At 38.7% G+C, this 20,691-nt stretch overlaps 1 protein-coding gene across 3 annotated transcripts in view; it reads left to right on the top strand.

The window, feature by feature from the left end:
• The window catches only part of STK38 (serine/threonine kinase 38), a 40,586-nt gene that overhangs the window by 15,447 nt on the left and 4,448 nt on the right, over window positions 1–20,691 (top strand). For all 3 annotated transcript variants that reach the window (XR_009354676.1, XM_059177771.1, XM_059177772.1), the window contains exons 3-10: window positions 1,158–1,209; window positions 2,086–2,208; window positions 3,989–4,072; window positions 7,754–7,877; window positions 10,196–10,350; window positions 14,271–14,373; window positions 15,197–15,258; window positions 20,025–20,142. Coding sequence is in view for 2 of the 3 variants with exons in the window: in XM_059177771.1 (XP_059033754.1) it covers window positions 1,158–1,209; window positions 2,086–2,208; window positions 3,989–4,072; window positions 7,754–7,877; window positions 10,196–10,350; window positions 14,271–14,373; window positions 15,197–15,258; window positions 20,025–20,142 (821 nt within the window). In the remaining variant the exon portion in view is untranslated. The remainder of the gene's footprint in view (window positions 1–1,157; window positions 1,210–2,085; window positions 2,209–3,988; window positions 4,073–7,753; window positions 7,878–10,195; window positions 10,351–14,270; window positions 14,374–15,196; window positions 15,259–20,024; window positions 20,143–20,691) is intronic.

The following is a 20,691-nucleotide window of genomic DNA, read 5'->3' as shown; positions in this document are numbered from 1 at the left end:
CCTCAACTGACTGCAGCACTCAGGAGCCCTATATTCCTACTGTCATTCTTCCCTGTCCTGCCCACATCGCCTGTTACCTGAAACGCTGATAAGGAAGGGATAGAGACCCCAGCCAGCATGCTTTCACTTACTATGCTGAAAAAAATGCATGTTGTATAGAATTAGTTCTGAGGAAGTTTTTCTTATTTCTTTTAGTTCTATCAAATCAATATGAGACTGTAGATAAAAAAATATTCTTGGATACAGTTTTTAAGGTTTAATACTCCAGGAATTTAGAGTCTTAAGTTTTTTTTTTTTTTAATTTTTATTTATTGGGCAGAGATTACAAGTAGGCAGAGAGGCGGCCGGGGCGGGGTAGTTGGGGTAAGCAGGCTCCCCGCCGAGCAGAGAGCCTGATGAGGGGCTTGATCCTGGGACCCTGGGATCACAGTCCGAGCCAAAGGCAGAAGCTTTAACCCACTGAGCCACCCAGGTGCCCCTAGAGTCTTTTAAGTTTTAATAGTGGTGACAGTCACCTGTTTTGATCATTCCTGCCTCTCCCCTTGAATCTCTGAATTCTGCCTTTACTGTTGTTTATTGCTCTTTGCTTATGGCAGGGAGGAGCAGGAAGATATAAAAATAAAGGAAGTGAAGTTCAGTCAGGGAGAGAGAGAGACACCCTGATAGAAGAGGTTATCAAACACCAGCTGTTTGTGGTTTGTTTAAGGGGGAAATACTTGAGAAAAGAGAGAGAACTTTTCATTTTGAAATAGGATTCTTTCTTGCATTAACATATGGTCTTTTTCAAAATGCAGAACTAACAAAGGGTGGGAATCTTTTCACTTATGTTAGTAACTGTAGTTTTTTAAAAAAAGATTTATTTTTGAGAGAGCACATGTGTGCATAAGTGGTGGGGAGGGGGAGAGAGAGAATCCTCAAGTAGTCTCCACGCTGAGCGCAGAGCCCAATGTGGGGCTCCATCTCACAGCCCTGAGATCATGACCTGGGCTGAAACCAAGAGGCAGTAACCCAACTGACTGTGCCACCCAGGTACCCTTTAATTTGTTGTTTTAATGAGCACTTGAGATTTATCTGTTTTTACCATTAAAAAAATATTGTGTTTATATGGACTTTTCAGAAAGGTATTCAATTGTTATTTCAAATATCTTTATTTTTAGACAAAAGAAGTTAGAGAAAGTGATGGAAGAAGAAGGCCTAAAAGATGAAGAGGTAATTCATATTGGGAAATTTTTCCTTGAACCCAGCTTGGCAAATCTTGTTCAGCAAGTTGTTAGCCTTGGTACATAGGGTGCTTGGCTTAGAGGAATTTATGAGGGCTGATGTATTTCTGGATTTAGGTACTCATGCAAAGGGAGAAATTCATTACTAAGTATCAGGGAGAGGAAGATTTATCTAGACACAGTTGTAATAAATTAACTAGATTTAGAATTCCAAGAAAAGAAAGAGATGAGATCACATTAACATTAAAAAACAACAACAACAGATTATAGCATACTTATGGAAATCACAGAAAAGTCTCGATAGGAGTGGAGCAAATTTCTGAAATCATTATCCAGGCAAAATATCTCTTCAGATGAGTCCTCCCAGTGTCTACTGATGTGGTAGGAGAAAATACAGTTAAGAAACTATTCAAGGAACTGAAAGTGGAAATGCCTTCAAAAATAGGAATGAATCATAGAATTCAGGAAAATGGTGAAAAATACTGAAAACTTGTAGGAAATATAGAGCATAAAATGAACTCCAATGTATAAAAAAAGACTAAACCCAGAGGGAAATTAGAGAAAACCCTATACCCTTTTATTTTATAGAAGTTTAAAGAAAAATACTGATTGTTTATTCTTCCTTCTTTAGAAAAGTTAGGATAGTTGATTGCCAAACTAGGTTGGTCAGAGTCCTCAGAGGAGGCACTTGTCTGTTCGGTATGGTTTGGTTATTGTGTCCAAAGGCTGGCGAGGAGAGATGTGACTTCTTAAGGGTTCAGAAGGTTCTACTTAGTCCGCTTGGTCCTGCTTTCCCATTCGAAATTAAGACTGCTATGAAGTTGCAGTTTCAGCTCCTCCCCTTCTCTCTCCCTTTAAACATTAGAAGCGTTTGAGGAGGTCAGCGCATGCACGGAAGGAAACAGAGTTTCTTCGTTTGAAGAGAACAAGACTTGGATTGGAAGATTTTGAGTCCTTAAAAGTAATAGGCAGAGGAGCGTTCGGTGAGGTAAAAAACCACAGCTATTTATCAGATATAAAAACACCACACAACTCTGAAGCTGCTGACATCCCGTGAGTTCTTGATTGTTGATAGATCTGCAATATGGGGTAGGTGGGTCAGGCATGCCAGCCCCACCTCGTAACTGCTCCATCTGTCCTTTATTTCCCCCTCCACTGTCCCAGGTCTCTGATTGTTCTTCTGTTTTGCCAGAGATGGTGTTGATGCTCTAAGTATTGATCTAGAGGGAGAGTTGAAAGGTAGAAGAAATCAATACTTATTATCTACTGAGTGCTTCTCCCTTACCATCATGACAATAACTCATTTTATGGATGATGAAATTAAGACTCAGGGGGGATATATAATGTTCCATTGTCACACAACCAGTGAGCAGCAGTACCAGAAGTTGGGCCCAGGAGTTCCTGATTTTTTTTTTTTTTTCTTTTTAGTTTTTAATTACTTGGTGCTCATCACAACAAGTGTGCTCCTTAATCACCATCACCTATCCCCCCACCCGCCTCTCCTACGGTAACCATCAGATTGTTCTCTGTAGTTAAGAGTCTGTTTCTTGGTTTGCCTCTTTCTCTTTTTTCCCCCTTTGCCCATTTGCTTTGTTTCTTAAAGGAGTTCCTGAACTTAAAGCTCTCGCTTTTCCTAGGATCATATTGCCTCTCCAGGAGCAAACTAACAGCATATCTCCACCCTTCTTCCCCTCAGATTGCTATTGCTCTAATGATGGCCCTAGGAAACAGAATTTATAAGAATGGGTTATACAGGTAGTGGTAGAGAGTTAAAAGCATTTGCCACTTTATCCCACCTGGTCCTGTAGACGCATCCTGCTTAGTCACAAGGGCAGTCTGTTGGGGAGGGTTTGAATGAGCCCGTGCAAGGTCATCTTCATTAAAGGAAAACACCCAAAGTGAACGGCTTACTGATGCAATAGTTTCATTAACTTTGTATAAAAGGAGCAGCATATTATTAAAAAGCCATACCTAGGGGAAATGTGAGCAACGAACTTAGAGGCACAAGTGAAAGATTAAATTGATCCCTCAGTGTTCAGAATCCCTGTTGGCTTGTGGAGAGAGGGAAAGGTACAGTACCACGTCTAAAAGGGCTTTCTGTTCAGGGAGGAATGGACATGGGACTCAGTCAGGAAAAACTGAAGAAAGTGCAGGGAGAAGAAAGCTTACTTATTGGGGAAGGGGGTGTGGTGCGGGGGGGTGGTATGCAGGGACTTGCCAAGAGGTTTGTCTTTGGATTTGTAGGCCATTAGTTTTCTTTTCATCATAAAATTACCTGTTCTTTCTCAAAACATTGGAAGATAAAAAAGAGAAAGGAAAACTGCAAAAACCCCATTTCCCTAATTATACATTTTAGGGTTTTTTCCCTTCTAGACATTTTTCCTATGCATGAGCTTTTGCTATTGTATTAAACATTGTTGTCATCACTTCCTTAGGGTTCTGAGCTGATTGGATGACATGTACCTTGGGTGTAATGAGTCCTTAAGTTTGAAAGTGAGGGTTTTAAATTAGATTGATGTGTTCAGCTAGGGAGCCAAAGCTGTTCAGATGTGGAGATGTTTGAGAATGTTTCCAGGGCTGACTTCATGGTATATAATAAATATATCCATTTTGGAACATTAAAAGGCACTTTTTTCTGCTTTGTTATTGCTGGTTGCTTATATTAATATTGTAATACTTTTTTTGGTTTAAATTATTTCTTGTAGTACATGAAAGCGCTAGCTTGACATTGTGAACTTTTGACTTGGCATTTCTTTTATAACTTTTAGGTGCGGCTTGTTCAGAAGAAAGATACAGGGCATGTATATGCAATGAAAATACTACGTAAAGCAGATATGCTTGAAAAAGAGCAGGTAAACCACAATTGTAGCAGTGATTTTAGTCAACTTATAAAATTTTTTGTCATCTAAAACTGTTCTTTTTGTTTATTCAAAATGTATTTTCTTATTACAGTTTTCTTTAGCACTGTCATGTGTGAATATACATATAATATTACTTTTCTTTCCCAACAAAGAAGCAGTTACATATATCTTAAAAGGACAAGTACTGCCTTATGTTGTGTGGTCTTTTAAAAGTTGAAAACCTATTAGAAGCATCTGTTGTTTGTGTCTCCCAATTGATTACAAACTGTGCTTGTCAGGAGGAGCCTGTTTTTGAGGTCACACTTGCTGTGGTAGCATGTTCCTACTGAATGCTAAGAGAAATTGTATATATATACTTTGGAACTGAGACTTGGGAACCAGAATTTGGAATTTGGAATCTAAAATGTGTCTTACTATGCTTCATTCTGTACCCTCAAACCAAAGTTGGGTCTTCTGAGTAGCTCGTTACTACCCAAGAGAGACCAATCTTCTTTCTGAATGAATTTGAAAAAAATCTAATGCAAACGGCAGAGCAGTGCAAATTCTCTTTTAAGGATTAAGAGCACTTTCTAAAACCTAAACCTACTTTGAGTAGAGATATATAAGATGAGAAGTACCTTATGCAAAATAAAATTTTTAATATTGGATAATATATTAAAAACAAGAATGCTGTATTTCTGTAAATCTAATTTCATTGAGCAGTTTGCTTAAGAACAGATTGTAGTGGGTGATGCCTGCATATGTCCTGTAAAGGATCAGATGCTCCAGGAGGGCAAAGAGAGACCCTGTGGCAAGGAGAGCTCTGGGTGTAGAGTGCAAGAGCAGGAATGGAGAGCAGCTCTGCAGCCAGTCCCTTCTGCCTCTTGAGACATGATCGTTGAGGCTTCTCTGCCTTTTAAGTTTCAGTCCCCGTTTGGCGTTTTTATTTTCTCTTCAATTTTCATACACTACCCATAAACTTAGAGTCGCAGGAATTTTGGTTGAGAGTATCATATACCCTGGCAGTGAACCTTCAGACATCTTAGCTTATGCTAATGGTGGCTCCATTCAGAACGCTCAACAGCCCTGTTTATGTGTTATCTAAAATTAGTGTGTGGAATGGGTATAGGCAGTGAAAGAGTTTCAGTTAGTCTTGAAAAATGAAATGTAAAACTATATTGATTAGTCACTGTATTTTGTATTTCGTAAGTAAAGTTTATTTTTACAAGACCTGTTTCCTATAGTTTTTTAAAACAAAGGCTTTTAAAACATTTCTTCATCAAACAATTAGTGTTCAGAATCACATTGTAAAAAGAAGTGTGCATGAGGACTTTCCCTTATTGATCCTTCATAGCGTGTGCCTGTTGCCCAACAGGGTCACAGAGGACAATCCCAAGCATAGGGTGTAAAAATAGTTTTTTGAATATTGTACTTTCTTCAAAATCATTTTCTAAAGTTCTCCTACATGAGAGTAGAGTGGCTTTCTCTGAGAATGGGATTTTAAACAATGCATTAACTGAATTGTTAGCTCACCATGCTGCTGGACTCTGTGGGTTTGATCTCAGGGTGGTCCAGTTAAAGTCTCTGGCCCCACACGCTGCCTGGATCAGCCATTCTGAGACATAGTTTGTGTCGGGTGTGACAGGAAGTAGACCAGTGCAGATCCATCACTTTTGAGTGGGCCTGACAAAGTTTAGATTCAGAGCCTCATTTTTTGTAGGTAGAGGTGCCTACCTTTGTTGTTTGCTTTTACTAAACTGAAAAGGAATTAAAGCTACTCACTGAGAGTTCAGGTTGTTATCCTGATCCATAGGGTGGAAATTTTTAAGGATAATAAATTTTAGAGGATAAGAGACCAGCATTTAGCTATTTTTTTTTCATGTTTCTCTTACATTGCAAAGGAAAACCCCAGTTGTGATGCCAGTATCATATTAGGATGGGACAAAATACACACTTTCATCTTTGCTTTTCTAGCACTTAGGGGAGCAGCTAGCATTTAGCTCCCTACCCCATTATATATTTACAGAATAGGGAAAGGGAGCCTCTGATGTGAGTTGTACCTCTGGTTCTTCCCTCCCTGACTCTGTATTTACCTGACTCCACTCTACTCTTGGGGTTCCTAGCTGCTGTTTCAGCCCAGGAGGGAAGGGCAAGGTATGCACAGGTGACCTAGAGCTTTCCCCTTGGCAAACAGAGAATGTGGCAGTCACCATTCTGTCCTCCAGGGTGACTGATGAGTGGTAGTAGTAGTCCCTCCCCTTTTCTTTGGCTCCCTGCGACAAGTAAAGTAAAGGCCTTCTCTGCAGCCAGGAGAGCAGAGGCAGGGGGAGTTTGACTTGTATGGTCTTCATGTCCGCTAATGCCCAGGGCTTGGCCTCAGCTGCAGTCAAGCAGGTGGCATTGTTGTTTCCCCAAACTTTGCTTCTGTATGAAAGCTGAGGAAAAACATCTACCCTTACTCAGTTTCTTCCTGATTTCCTAACACTGTTCCTTACCACCCTTTTCTTCGTTTTTCCACCCTCATACCCTAAGTAAAGATGTACGAAGTGGAAATTTTCTGCAACATTGAAACTATTTAAAAAGTTCCTAAACAATTTTAGTAGAGCCTTGGAACCGAAATCTGTAAACTCAAGTGCCCTGAGGCCTGCAGAAAGAATAAGGCAGCTTATGTGTAAGATGGGAGAGGGCTGGGAGCTGCGTCCAACTGGAAGAGCAAGTGCCTGACTTTGTTAAAGAGATTCCGATAAAACAAGCAAGCAAATAGAACATCGTAGCAAATAAAACAACAACCAGGGGCGGAGTTTGCTACAGAAGGGCAAGTTTGTGAGCTTTAGTACATCTTTACCTCCAAACATAGAGGACAACTCAAGCCCCGCAGCATATGTTAAGAGCAAAACCTCTACTCAAGGATTGGACTGGGTCTTAATAAACATAGACATGGATGAACCCAGCTTTGCATCTTATGACACTTATGTAAGGAGGGGTTGGGATTTGATAACATGCAGCAGTGTTTTGATTACTATTACATATTTGAAATAGATAAGGTAAATTTGATAATAAAATATTATTATAATGAAGTAATTCTGCCAGTTTTCCCAAATTTTTGGCAACTTGGTCTCCTTAGCTAGATAGTTTATAAGAGCAGAAAACTGGAAATACCAGAAATTTGAATCCGTAACTTCTCTTAGATGTTCTTATATTCAACTTAGTAAGAACTGAGCCCTTACTCTGTGTGCAGCAGTGAACCAAATGGTGTGGAGTAGTGTTCTAGAACTGTCAACCAGGGCGCTGTCCTTGCAGATAACCTTGCAGATCCAAGGCAAGACTTGTTTAGAGAGTCTCATCTCGGGGACTTCTTTTTGTCTTAAAAGGTTATTGGGACAAAAAGCTGTGCCAAAGAATGGTAGTTTTAACTAATCAGAAGTTCAATTTCTAGCACTGCGAAAGTTGCCGTTTGCATTACAGCCATTCATTGTGTTATTTTTTTAAGCCTTTCATCTCTCAGGTGTTCATGACTGAATACCTTCAAGTCAAATGTTTTCCGTTTTGAGTTCTTAAGTTTGCCTGAGCACAAATTAGATCTTTTACGTCATCACAATTTAATACTCAAACAGTATTTAAATTGTTTAAACAAATATACAGTCGAATAAAGCAGAGCAAGGCTTGTCATTAATCAAATGCGTATACCTCCAGGTTGGCCACATTCGTGCGGAGCGTGACATTCTAGTGGAGGCAGACAGTTTGTGGGTTGTGAAAATGTTCTATAGTTTTCAGGATAAGCTAAACCTCTACCTAATCATGGAGTTCCTGCCTGGAGGTAATTACTTGACGATGAAAGGTCATTTTTCCTTTTTGTTCTGTGATTTCTTTCACTCTCACGTCAATTAACCCTCCTTTCTACTTTTAACCGTGCTCACAAAGTTGCTTTCTGTATCTTTTTTAGGTCTGTAAAGGAGGTCAGTAACCTGTCTTGTGCTGGGGTGCCTTTCTACAATTCTTAGTGCCATAAAAGTAACCTTCTCATTCATTCTCATGATTTCAGATGGACATTTCTTTCTTTTCTTTTTCTTTTTCAATATATAGGAATAAAATAGGGACTCTGCCTGCTCTCCTGTCAGTGGGAATCATGTATAATCAATTACTCAGGTGACCGAATTGAAGCTATTACATTCTTTGCTTCAACTTTTTTGTTTCTTTTTCTGTAACTTTTATTAATAAGGAGTGACTTTCTCATTACCTATATTAGTAGCCAGAAACAGTTTCTCATTTCTGAGAATTCAAGTTTTACATAACTCAGCATGTGTATCTCCTAAGACTGCTCCAAAGTGAACCCATAACAGAACATACCATCTGTTCTGGGGAACACAGTCTGTTTGCAAGTGAGCAGATGAGCTGTGAGCAAACCCTGGTGGGAGAAAAAAAAAGAAAACTTTTTCTCTTTTTGGTTCTATAACAAAGCAAATACAACTGTGGCATAATATTTTTATCCTGTGATAACCTTTCTTTAGATCTAGGGTCTTCAATTTTTAATGAACAGTTAAAATGCAAGTTAGGAAAGAGTCTCCTCATTAGGAGAAACTTTTGAACATTTAGATGCCAGTTCTTAAATAAGAATAAGAATCGGCTCAGTCCCCAGCCCCTCGACACTTGTCTCCTCGAGCCTTACATGCTCCATCTTCCATAGCTCCTCATGTCTCCTGGACCCCGCCCTTTGCACTCGGTGGAGCTGGCCTGCAGAGCCATAGACCATCTGCCTTGAGCTCTCTGATCATCTGGGCAGACTCGCACAGGTGAGGCCACCGGCTATTCTCCTGGGCCACAGCGCTAACGCCACACAGCTACCCTAGAGCTGGCCTGAGTACACCACCCCCATGTCTCTGGTGTGCCTCCAGATTGAATATGTAGCTGCCAGGAGTGATTAGAGAATCCTGTTTTTTAAGTCTTGGTTCAAAAAAAGAGAGCGTTTTAATAAATGGTTTGAGTTTTGCCTGAGTGTTAAAATATCCCCTTTTTTCCAGGAATATAAAAAAATTCCCCCAAAGTTATAAATGAAATAAAAAAAAAAAACAGCATGATGCTCTATTAAAATCAGAGGTTTCTTTCTCTTTTCTTGTTTTCTGACCATAAGTGGCTTTATATGGAATCTAAACTGAATCTTTCCTGTTTCTCTTAGCTTTAAACTTCTTATACATATTTTCTTTGCTTTGCTTTTGTCTGACCATTGAGTTAAGATCAGAATCTTTTCTTTCGCCATTTTATGTTGCTGGTATTAAGCAGAAATAGTTAAATTTTGACTTTGCTGAAAACTAGGGAGTTTACCTTTTAACTGCTGGAATACTGATAATTGTGTCATAAAAGTTGCATAAAGCATATTGGTATATATTTAACTACCTTTAATAAAACACTGGAGAAAATACTCCACTGATCTTGGGAGGTGTTCACTCTGTACTTGGGGAGGCAGCCATTACATATCCCAGGAGATAGCATTTTCAGTTTCTTTTTAGCTTTTGTTGACTTACGCTCTGCTACCTAAATCCCATCTTTTTATTTGTTTATGTTCAAGTGTTTTGTAGGTAGAGACTGGAGAACTTGTTTTCTGCCTCCTCATATATTTACATTTTGTTTAGCATTTTGGCCTCTGTCTACAACAGGGGCAGTATAACCTATGTGGAAATGCCATTCGGTTCTAGGGATAGAGAAGTTCGCAGGCAAAGTGAAAAATAAAGCAGTTTTCCTCTCAAGTTAAAAAAATTACTCTAAGCAAATTGTGTGTGTGTGTGTGTGTGTGTGTGTAAAAGAGAGAGAGAAAGAAATATCCTTTTTCTCCCCTAAGTGCAGTGGAAATCACTGCTCAGTGGTAATCATTGCTCAGTGGTCAGCATCAGATTAGGTTAAAAGCATTTTGCTCTCTGTGGCTGTGTATTTTACCTTTAAGTGTTAGAGACTACTTCCCATTTCCACCCGTAATGGCAGTGTGGGGTCAGTTTCTGGAACACAGAAGAGGCCTGTTTAAGCACTGCCTTATGTAGGCAGATAGGGAAGACCTTCTGAAAACTGGCACTTACTCATGTATTGTTGTGTGCGTGTGTTTGTGTGTGTGTGTGTGTATGGTGGCTTGTGTCTTCTTGTTTCCAGGGGACATGATGACCCTATTAATGAAGAAAGATACCCTGACAGAAGAGGAGACTCAGTTTTATATAGCAGAAACAGTATTAGCCATAGACTCCATTCACCAACTTGGATTCATCCACAGAGACATCAAGCCAGACAACCTTCTCCTGGACAGCAAGGTATTGTGCTAGGAGAGTAGCATGCTCGATGTGTTTCCTCATCTGAGCAGTCTCTGCTTTCACACCTGTACTACTTGTAATCGTATTAAGGGAGCCAGGAATTGCTTTGTGTATTCTTCTCTGTCTCTCTCTCTCTTTTTTTTTAACAGGTAAGTTTGCTGTTACTTCCCTTCTCTGAAAGGTATATGACTCTATAATTTGATTGAACATTCTTCTGAATAATAAAGGACCTTTTTGAAAATGATTAAGAGGAAAATTGATTTAGAAGCTTATTTTATAATAAAGCCAAAGATAGTCATCTTTTCCTAGCATATAATTAACTCTACTAATGCATCACCTATTGGGAACCCCTCTGTTGGGCAACCTTATTAGGAGGAACCCAGCCAAGAAACAGGAAGTAAGGCAAACAAAAACAACAATAGCAGGCCGTCTCAAAGTTCAGGTTCCAGATCATTTGTCCTCTGCTTAAAGAAGAGTCATGCTCACCCTCTGTACTGGTCTTATTGTATTTTTCTTTAGACATAGAAATGAGTTCACTTGCTTGGTTCTTAAACTCACAGCAAATAAGAGAGTCCCTGTGCTGCTAGATTGCTGGCTGCTCCTTGGCAAGTCTCCCCACTGTCCAGACCTCATATACCTGTAAAGTGAATATATTGATCCAGAGAAGCTCCAGAGTCCCTTCCAGCTCTAAAATTTTAGGATGTTTTGTTCTGTTACACAGAATTGTTGTCTGGGCTGAACTCTTCTTTTACATAGAACAGTGAATTTAATTCTTAGGGTATTTTTCTTTATTGCCATTTTTTAAAAAGTTATATTTATTTAAGTAATCTCTACACCCACTGTGGGGTTTGAACTCACAACCCCGAGATCTAGAGTCACATGCTCCACTGACTGAGCCAGCTCAGTGCTGCCTTTTGATAATTTGCTCGTGATCTTTGAGAAACCTGAGCTTTTGGTATATTTTCTTTAAAAAAAATTTATCTTTCTATTTTGAGGTGGCAGGAGATTTACCAAATAATTACTGGTTAGTAGCTTTTTTCTTCATAAGAATAATGTGTATACATAGTAGAAAATTTGAACAGTATAAAGAGTTATAAAGAAGAAAAATACCTATAACCTCATCATTCGAAGATAGCTACTATTTTGGTACAGTATCTTCAGTACCTCTTCTCTTTGTGTTTATAATTTATATACAGTTAATATCCCAAAAGTAGCTTGGTATTCTGCTTTTAAAATGTTAATGTATATAAAGTTAATTTTCTATGTCATTGTGTTCAGATATACTTTTAATAGAGCAATGGCCCTACTTTATGTGGTTGGGTTCAGATGCCCTGGTCCTGTACTCTGGGTATCTTAGTGCAGGCTTAGTATGAACCCCATAGTCTATGTGGAGGTCCAGCAAACATCTTGAAGGCAAAGAACTTGGGGCCTCAGTGTGGCTGAGGAGAAGTCAGGAGCCCTTTTAGGTGCACATTCTCTGTCTACAAGATGCTTGCCCAGACTTGTAGAAAAATGTTCTCACAAGGGAGCTTATTTAGGTGTTCAGCTATGCAGATTCTAGAAGTGAAATTAGATGTTTTGAGTTCCTGCTGCATACTTAGTATAGCTACAGAATTCCCTGAGAATGTAGGCTTCAATAGCATTTGCTTCAGGTAATGATTTTTAAGACACATTCCTTTCTTAGAGGTGTCCAGGTGAAGTCTGGTTTTGAGAACTAGAATTAAACTCTTTTCCTTGACTTGTACAACAAGTTACTTGCAGATCTGAAAAAAATGATGCCAGGTTAGCAAGCTCAAAGCTGTCTTCATTTGGCTGTTTACTTTGTTGTGCATGCACCTATGTATATATACACACACACACACACCCCGCCAAACATAATGGAATTTCTGTAAAACGAAACAATATAAAACCTCACCCATCTGAGCAGTGCTTCTGTAGACTCCTTCTCTATCCTGAGAAGTTTATATGTTAAGGCCTAAGGATGTCCTGAAGGAATGTGGTATGGAAAGACCACAGATGTTGAAGTTACCAGGACTTAAACCTTGGCCACACCACTTCTAATTATGTGATGTTGAACAATGTAGATCCCTGAGCATGAGGATTTCCTTCTGTATTTTTGGCTTTATTTCCTTACTACTTGAAATTTTATCACTCCGAGAACACTTGCCTCTTCCTCAGGATTGCTTATGTGCCAGGCACTAGGTTAGGAGCCTTATATGCATTAATTCTCTTCGTTCCTGCCAGGAAGAGACCATTATTTCCATTTTCCAGATGAGATCAAGGGGTTGGAGAGGGTAGGTAATCCTGGTTTGGAGAAAAGGGACTTGAATTGATTTCTGGCTTTGGTTCTGCCATTTCACCAGCAAGCCATTTAATGAGTCTGAGTCATTGAAGTGTGGCTTAAGAGTTATAAATGAGATGACACATTTAAAACATGAGGCTTGGCTCAGAGGAGGTGTAAGTGTTCCTTGAAGAGACTGATAAAGCCAGACACTTAAGATTAAAATATAGTAGAGCAACATTTGTCAGGAACGATGCAATAACATTGATTCTCTGTCTTTGGAATTATTTATTTCTTGGGCTGTATCATAAACAATTTAAGAGGCAAAGTTACATGAACAAAAATTTGTTCATTTACTCATTATTTCACAATCATTTATTGAGACTATCCTCTGTACCTTGCATGGTTAGGGTTGGGAACACAGACTCTATCACAGGGGTCCTTATAATCCACATTATATGAGAGGGAAGAATTTGAAATGGAATAAGATCCAGAATTGGGATGATGGTTAGGTAAAAAATGATGTGCTAAGTCATTTGAAATTTTTTTTTTTTAAGATTTTATTTATTTATTTGAGAGAAGACAGTGAGAGAGAGCATTTTTTTTTTTTAAGATTTTATTTATTTATTTGAGAGAAGACAGTGAGAGAGAGCATGAGAGGCCAGAAGGTCAGAGGGAGAAGCAGACTCCCCATGGAGCTGGGAGCCCGATGCGGGACTCGATCCTGGGACTCCGGGACCGTGACCTGAGCCGAAGGCAGTTGCTTAACCAACTGAGCCACCCAGGCGCCCTCATTTGAAATTTTTTAAAAGATTTTATTTGAGAGGGAGGAAGAGAGAGAGAGCACGTGAGTGCAAGAGCAGGGGGAGGGAGAAGCAGATGCCTGGCTGAGCAGGGACATGGGGCTGGATCCCAGGATGCTGGGATCATGACCTGAGCTGAAGGCACCCCCTCAGTCATTTGAATATTATGTAGACATTAAAAATGGTGATTTTGAAAACCATGTTGAAACACAGGGCTGAGTGAATGAGTTTAAGAAGTAATAAGAGGGGGCACCTAGGTGGTTCAATTGGTTAAGAGTCTGACTCTTGATATCAGCTCAGGTCTTGAGTGCAAGCTCCACATTGAGCTCCACGCTGAGTATGGAGCCTACTTTAAAAAAAAGGTGGGGGGAGTCTGGGTGGCTCAGTCAGTTAAGCGTCTCCCTTTGGCTCAGGTCATGATCTTACGGTCCTGGGTCGAGGTCCATATGGGGCTCTCTGCTCACTGAGGAGTCTGATTCTCCCTTCCCTCTGCCTCCTGCTCCCCTTGCTTGCGCTCTGTCAAATGAATAAATAAAATCTTAAAAAAAAAGTCGTGAAAGTATCTTTAAATACCACGGAGGGTTCTAACTGTTGGGAAGTTTATATTTGGATAAAAAGATAATATGTAAAAATTGAAATACTTGTATTAGTAGTAATTAGTATAATAGGATTTTTAAAATTTGATTTTTTATTTATTTTTCCCCATAAACAAATTAAAAAAAGAGAGCATACTCTGGATCTGTAATGGATACTGGAAGGGGCCTGAGAGTAATAATATAATGTCTATTCCCCATTTCTGGATGTTCATCCATTACCTTGTTTCTTCTTCCCTATAGGGCCATGTGAAGCTTTCTGACTTTGGCCTTTGCACAGGACTGAAAAAAGCACACAGGACAGAATTTTATAGGAATCTGAACCACAGCCTCCCCAGTGATTTCAGTAAGTGTAAACAGTGGTGTCAGCCTTTTTATCCCTTACCTGGGCCTGGAAGAGCTGTTCTCTTGGTAACCAAAATATGCAGGGTGGATTAGGAGATTTTCACAGCATGAATCTAGAGAATAAAAGTATCCTCCCACGTGTGCCTGTGATTTTTATTGTATGATGAGGCAAGATGAGTGCTACCAGATATATTGAGGCAGATATTGAAAAGAGCAGTCTTAGGAACTCTGCTGAGAAGGTTACTGGAAATGAATATAGGGCAGGCAAGCGGAAGTAGAGGAACAAGTCCTGGGACCAACTCCAGATTAGATTTATCTTACGTGCTTCTTTCTGTCATGGCAGAAAGAAATTGATCTTTGTAAGTGTTATTTTCACTCCAGCACTGTGAAACCATTGAAATTATGTAGTATAATTACAGTTCATCCTGGAGTAACTTATATTAAAAATGTATTTTAATTCTGAAGTCTGTGAATATGGACCAGTTATTACTCATGGAAATTACTTGATGGTAATTTTGAGAAATTATCAGTATCTTAGGTCCAGTTTGGGACCTTTGCTGCTGATGAAACTAATCCTGTAATTCTGATGAATGACTGTATCTTTTGTGGCCACATGACCCACATGACTTTGTGATTCTTGAGCTAATGCTTCCATGCCTTTGATTTGGGTTTACAGATTTGCTGGGAAGTATGTTATCTAGAGTTACTAATGTATGGGCAGAAAGGCAAGACTTTAAGATCTCATGGGGCTTGAACCAGAGCCTAAAAAAGTAGTAAACATACCTGTCTAAACTTTGATTGGGACTTGTTCTCTTTGCTTTTAGCTTTCCAGAACATGAATTCCAAAAGGAAAGCAGAAACCTGGAAAAGAAATAGACGTCAGCTAGTAAGTAATATCTGTGGCTTCTTAAATGCTATAAACCGAGTATGAATAAATTTAAAAAATAGGTACGTGAGTTTGCATTCAACAAGTGTTTACAGCATTTCTATTCCTTGCTTTTAAGATTACCTTAATAGAACATTGTCACACTGCCAGTGGCACCAAAGGTAATCTTTTGAAAGAGGGAAGATAATACTAGGTTGTTTTGGTTGTGATATTTTAATGGAGGACTTCATTCTGATCCTTTACGTTGGTGACAACCCCTTTCCTTCCTATTCCACCTGTTCCCTATTTTTATGGTGTTGTAAATGAGATATATTTAAACTGGAGGTCTCTTAAGATGAAACTTAGTTACAAACATCTTACCCAGAGCTTTAAGGCAGTGGTTCTCAAACTTTTAAAATTTTGATTCACTTGTGCAAGTCAAGACTTCAGTTCACCTGCCTTACCCTTTCCTCCTTTGTGGTGGAAAAGAGAACTTGGTGATAAAAATTGGAGAGAAATTTAAGGAAAGTGCTTTTAACTTTGTAAGTATTTAAGTATGTACATATAACATTATGCCCTACAAGCCTAAAAATAATTATCATTACTGCATTTACCTTGATGATATGTTGGAAGTTATTTAAATATTACAAATTCACCAGTGAAATATTGCTTTCTAAGAAAGGCAGACTTTTATTCTAATTCATTGGTTTATATCTGAAATATAATCTGTATGTCTCAGTGTCTAGTTTTTGGAAAATTATAGACCAGAGACAATAGAAATGTATATCACTACATATTTAGGTTTTGCTAGAAACACATAGTGGATGAAATAAATGACGGTAAAGCTAAGCTAACAATTGTGTAGAAAGCAAGAACAGCAGCTGTGGAAGATGATGGCTAATTCAGAGTGATGGTCATGTACATCTGTATCTAGAAATGGTGGCACTTCTGCTTGTCGGTGTATGTAGTAGTAACTTGGTGGGTTTGCCAAATACTGTATTTCAGTCAGACTTCCTAGTCAAATACTGAACTAGAGTTCTCTGTAGTATCTTTAATAACTCGGTGAGTAGGTCACTGGGAAGAAGCTGTCTGTCCTAGTGGAAATGGATGCCTATAAGCTTGTTTAAGAAAGCATCAAAAGAAAGGCTTGCATTTTTTAAGCCTCTCAGTGGGCCTCATGCCAGACTGTGCTTTGAGTATAATGATTTTTTTAGCCAGCCTGAGCCCTGGGAGAGGCATTATCTTAAACCAAACACTTCTAGAGATGTAGTAACTGAAATTCATCGTGGATATCTTTTTCTCACATGAACTTGGGGATACTTAACCTTGGTATAGTCAGACATATCAGAGTCACCTTTTCTTACGGACTCTGATACTCTTTAAGTGTCTGAATTCTGTATGTGGTTGAAAAACTGTTTACATAGCTTATTGAGGAAATGTCAGGAACAAATTTGGTCAGATGCTTCTATTACATCTCTCCATTGAGTAGTAAATCTTAACCTTGGCTGCACATCAGAATCACCTGCGGGGCTTTAGAACCTATTGATGCCTGAGTCCTACTCCCAGAGATAGATTCAGTTGGTTTGGGGTTTATAATCTGGGTATCTGATTTTTTGAAAGGACTCTGGGTGATTTTACTGTACAGTAAAGGTTGAGACTCTCCACTGAAAATAACTGTTTCTCAAACAATAGCTCTGCATTATTTAAACTGATATTTACTTGTGTTTTGAAAGCTAACAAAAGGTAAGGAATCCTGATTTTTAAAAATTTTTTTTAAAGCAAGCCGAGAGTTAACCTTTGGCCACAGTGCTTATTTATTTATTTATGTAAAGTAATTTCTGTGCCCAGTATGGGCGTGAACTCACAACCCCGAGATCAGGAGTTGCATGCTCTACTGACTGAGCCAGCCAGGTGCTCCAGTCTCTGGTTTTATAATAGAAATTTTTTTAACAAATAAGATCTACTTAGCATTCAGCTTTGCTGGAATAAATCTAATTTCTAAGTTGAGGGGTTTCTGTAGTTTCTTAACCTTTATGATTAGAATGAATATACTTCTTGGAGAGCACAGTCTATGTCACAGACTTTAAAACTTTAAAAATAACAATTGATACTTGTATCAGTTGTTGGAAAAAATGGATTCCTACTTTATAGTATATAAAAAATAAGTTGTAGATGGAAAAATAAAAATAATAAAATAAAAAAACTTAAAACCTTTAACATTTTTAAAATTTTTAAATAATTTTAAATTTAAATTTAAAAATTTTAAAATATTATAGGGTGATCTTGAAAGGGTGATCTTGGAGTAATGAAGGATTTTTAAAAAACATTAAGATACAAGAAGTACAAATCATAAAGGAAAATTTGATTTTACTTTAAAGAAAAAAACCCCTTTATATATGGAAAGACATAAACAAATGATAAGCCACATATGGTTCCGCTACTTTGGAATTATGTTATAGTTCATGTACATACCCTACAACCCAGTGATTCTACCCATAGTCATATGGTCTGAAAAAATTTGCACTTGTGAACCAGAAGCCATGTATAAGAATGTTTATTACATTTTTGTAATAACAAAAAACTGGAAATAACCCTGTGTCCCACTGACAGAAAATGGTTTCACTGTGGGGTAAAATGTTTTACAGCAGTGAAAGGAATTGATTTACAACTACATGGAACATCATGGATCAATTTCAGGAACAAAATGTTGAGAAGAAAAAAATCAAGGAGCAGAAGACTGCATGTAGAATGATCCCAAATTGCAAAGTCCCAAAATAAAGCTAAGATCTCATTTAGAGACAAATGTGGGGCAAAATTAAATATCTTTTTAAAAGCAGAGGAATGATAAACAAAATTGAACCATAGGGGTTAGGAAAGGCAGGAGGATGGAAAGGAGAGGAGTGCATGTTCAGTTCTAATGACATTAGTAATGTCATTTCTTTAGTTGAACTCATGGTTATTCATTATTATGCTTCATAACTTGATAATTACATATTTTTTGGTATATATAATATATAGCAGCACTTAAAAACCGTAATAAAAATAACCTCACACAGGGAGAAGTTATTTCCAGTATGTAAAGGATTATGTCCTGAATTGGGATTAATGCCCTGGATTCATAGAGAATTCCTGCGAATCAATAAGAAAAAAGATAATGCAACTAAAAAATGAATGGGCAAAGGATCCGAACTAGAATTCAGAGAAAAAAAGATCTAATCGGCTAATCAGTGAACGAATACATGATCAACCTTGCTAGAAATAAAGGAAATGTAAATTAAAACAGCAAGATCCCATTTCATATTCATCAGATTGGCAAAAATTAAAATGTCTGACAGAACCAGGTGTTGGTGAGATATGGAACACCAGGAGCTCATCCCCACAGCAGGTGTTTAAATAGGTATAAACCTTTGGAGGACAGTTGGAAGATGTCTAAGTTGAAGATGTTCATAATGCAAGACCCAGTGGTACTCCTCCTGATAGATCCTTTAGAGAAATTCTTGCTCTAGTGGCCAAGAGGGGTTGCAGGAATGTTTATTTAGGTGTTGTCATAGTGAGACATTGGAAGCCACAGGAGAATGGATAAAAAACAAAACATCGTGACATTTGTATAATGGAGTACGTGTATAGCAGTGAAATGGATGAACCAGAGCTACCTGAATAAATGGCAAAATCATAATGTTGAGTCAACACAAGTTGTAGCATTGTAGACTAACAAGTACCAAGTGAAACCCTTTATTAAAAGTGGAAATATTCAGGAAGTAATATTATGTCATTTATGCAAATCTTCATATAAGCATAGCACAGCAACTTCAGGGTGGTTTTGACTTCAGTAAGGAGGAAGGGACTATGGTTTTAATTGTTCCTATCGTTTTTTGTCTTTAAAAACAACACAACTGATCTACAACAAATATGGCAGATGATTAACCTCTGTTTAATATGGGCAATAGGTACAGCTGTGTTGTATGCTGTTTTTTTTTTCTGTATGTTTGCAGCATTCCATAATAAACATTTTCAAAATAACAGGTGTTATTTTTTATGTTAGAAATTCTATAATGTCAAAGTGCTTAGATTAGAGTCTTCTATGTGATAAACCCTCAAATGCTGAGCACACTGGCAGGCTTTGAGTATTGTAGTCCTGGTATATGAGAGCAGATTACTTGAATTTAGAAAAGATTCCCCTAAGAACTGTTTATATAAATGAGTATGTTTGGTAAATAGACATAAATTTCTAACCTATAGGATATGAGTAACTTGTAATAATAAAGCTTCCCTTTCTGACTTTGCCAAATCAAGGAATATTTATAACAGAAAAAGGAATAATTTAGACAAGGTATTTCATTTTCAAACTGAGTTCTGCCACTTAATTAGTCCTGAGCCCATGAACAAAGCTGTTTTGGGCGTCACATTTTTTTATCTTCTGGTAAAGCCCTTTGCTAAGTTGTGTCAGGACGAAATAGGCTCCGAAGTATACAAGAAGTATGGAGCCGTGCACTCACTCACTGGGTGCTCAGTAAACCACGGTACAAGTTGTTAAGATGGATACCTCTGTCCTGATTGACCATGGGCTTTGGCTCTATTTAGGAATGGTCTCTTGCCTCCCTGACCAAGCGTTATTGTTTGTTTTGGAAGTGCTCTGGCAAATCAGTTTTGCCGTGAAGCTATGGGGTATCCTGCTCAGTTAGTTTGTGGGTAGCTGTAGGTGGTGCTTGGAACCTTTGGTCTCTAGAACAGAACTCTGGGCACCCTCCTGCCTGCGGGGCCCCCCTGATGTATGGTACGTGTTTCAGGCCTTCTCCACGGTAGGCACTCCTGACTACATTGCTCCTGAGGTGTTCATGCAGACCGGGTACAACAAGCTCTGTGATTGGTGGTCGCTTGGGGTGATCATGTATGAGATGCTCATCGGTAAGTTGCATGCTTTCAGAGGACTTTTTCTGTAAAGCCAGGAAAGAGTCCCATATTGATAATAGACTGTTTCAGTTGGGGGTGATCTAAGCACTTTTCCCCTCTTGTCTTTTAACGTGAAGTCTCGTAGGTAGAAAGCTTGTGGCCTTCAAATAGTCAACTTTAGTGTCTGGCTTCCTGGCACCTTGTGGTTGCTTTGTTGTTTATTTATCCTGTTCTTCCCCTTTTTCATCCTCTCCTAGCAGCTCTTTCAGTCTCTAGCATTTCTTCCACTTCATTGTATGTGAGAACTTTAACTGGGCTTTGGCTTCACGTACTCTTTACTTCCTTGCTGACCCCTTCCTCTCTCTAAGCCTTCAGAGCATGAACCCTCTGATCTCTCTCCCTCTTATTGGTATGGTGTGTCTGTGTATTTAGGGGACACTGTGACGGGGCGGGTGGCCTTATGCCCGAGAGCACGAGGAGAGGAAGTGTGTCCATGGCAGTCCTGAGTGCGTGAGTCGGCGGCCGACTAGTATGGCTTCTGGCTGCGCTGTCTTTGGGAACTTT

Source organism: Mustela lutreola, chromosome 6, assembly GCF_030435805.1.
Source record: "Mustela lutreola isolate mMusLut2 chromosome 6, mMusLut2.pri, whole genome shotgun sequence".
NCBI classification, from domain to species: domain Eukaryota; kingdom Metazoa; phylum Chordata; class Mammalia; order Carnivora; family Mustelidae; genus Mustela; species Mustela lutreola.
Note: the sequence above shows the minus strand (reverse complement) of the source record. Positions and strands in the feature narration are given on the sequence as shown.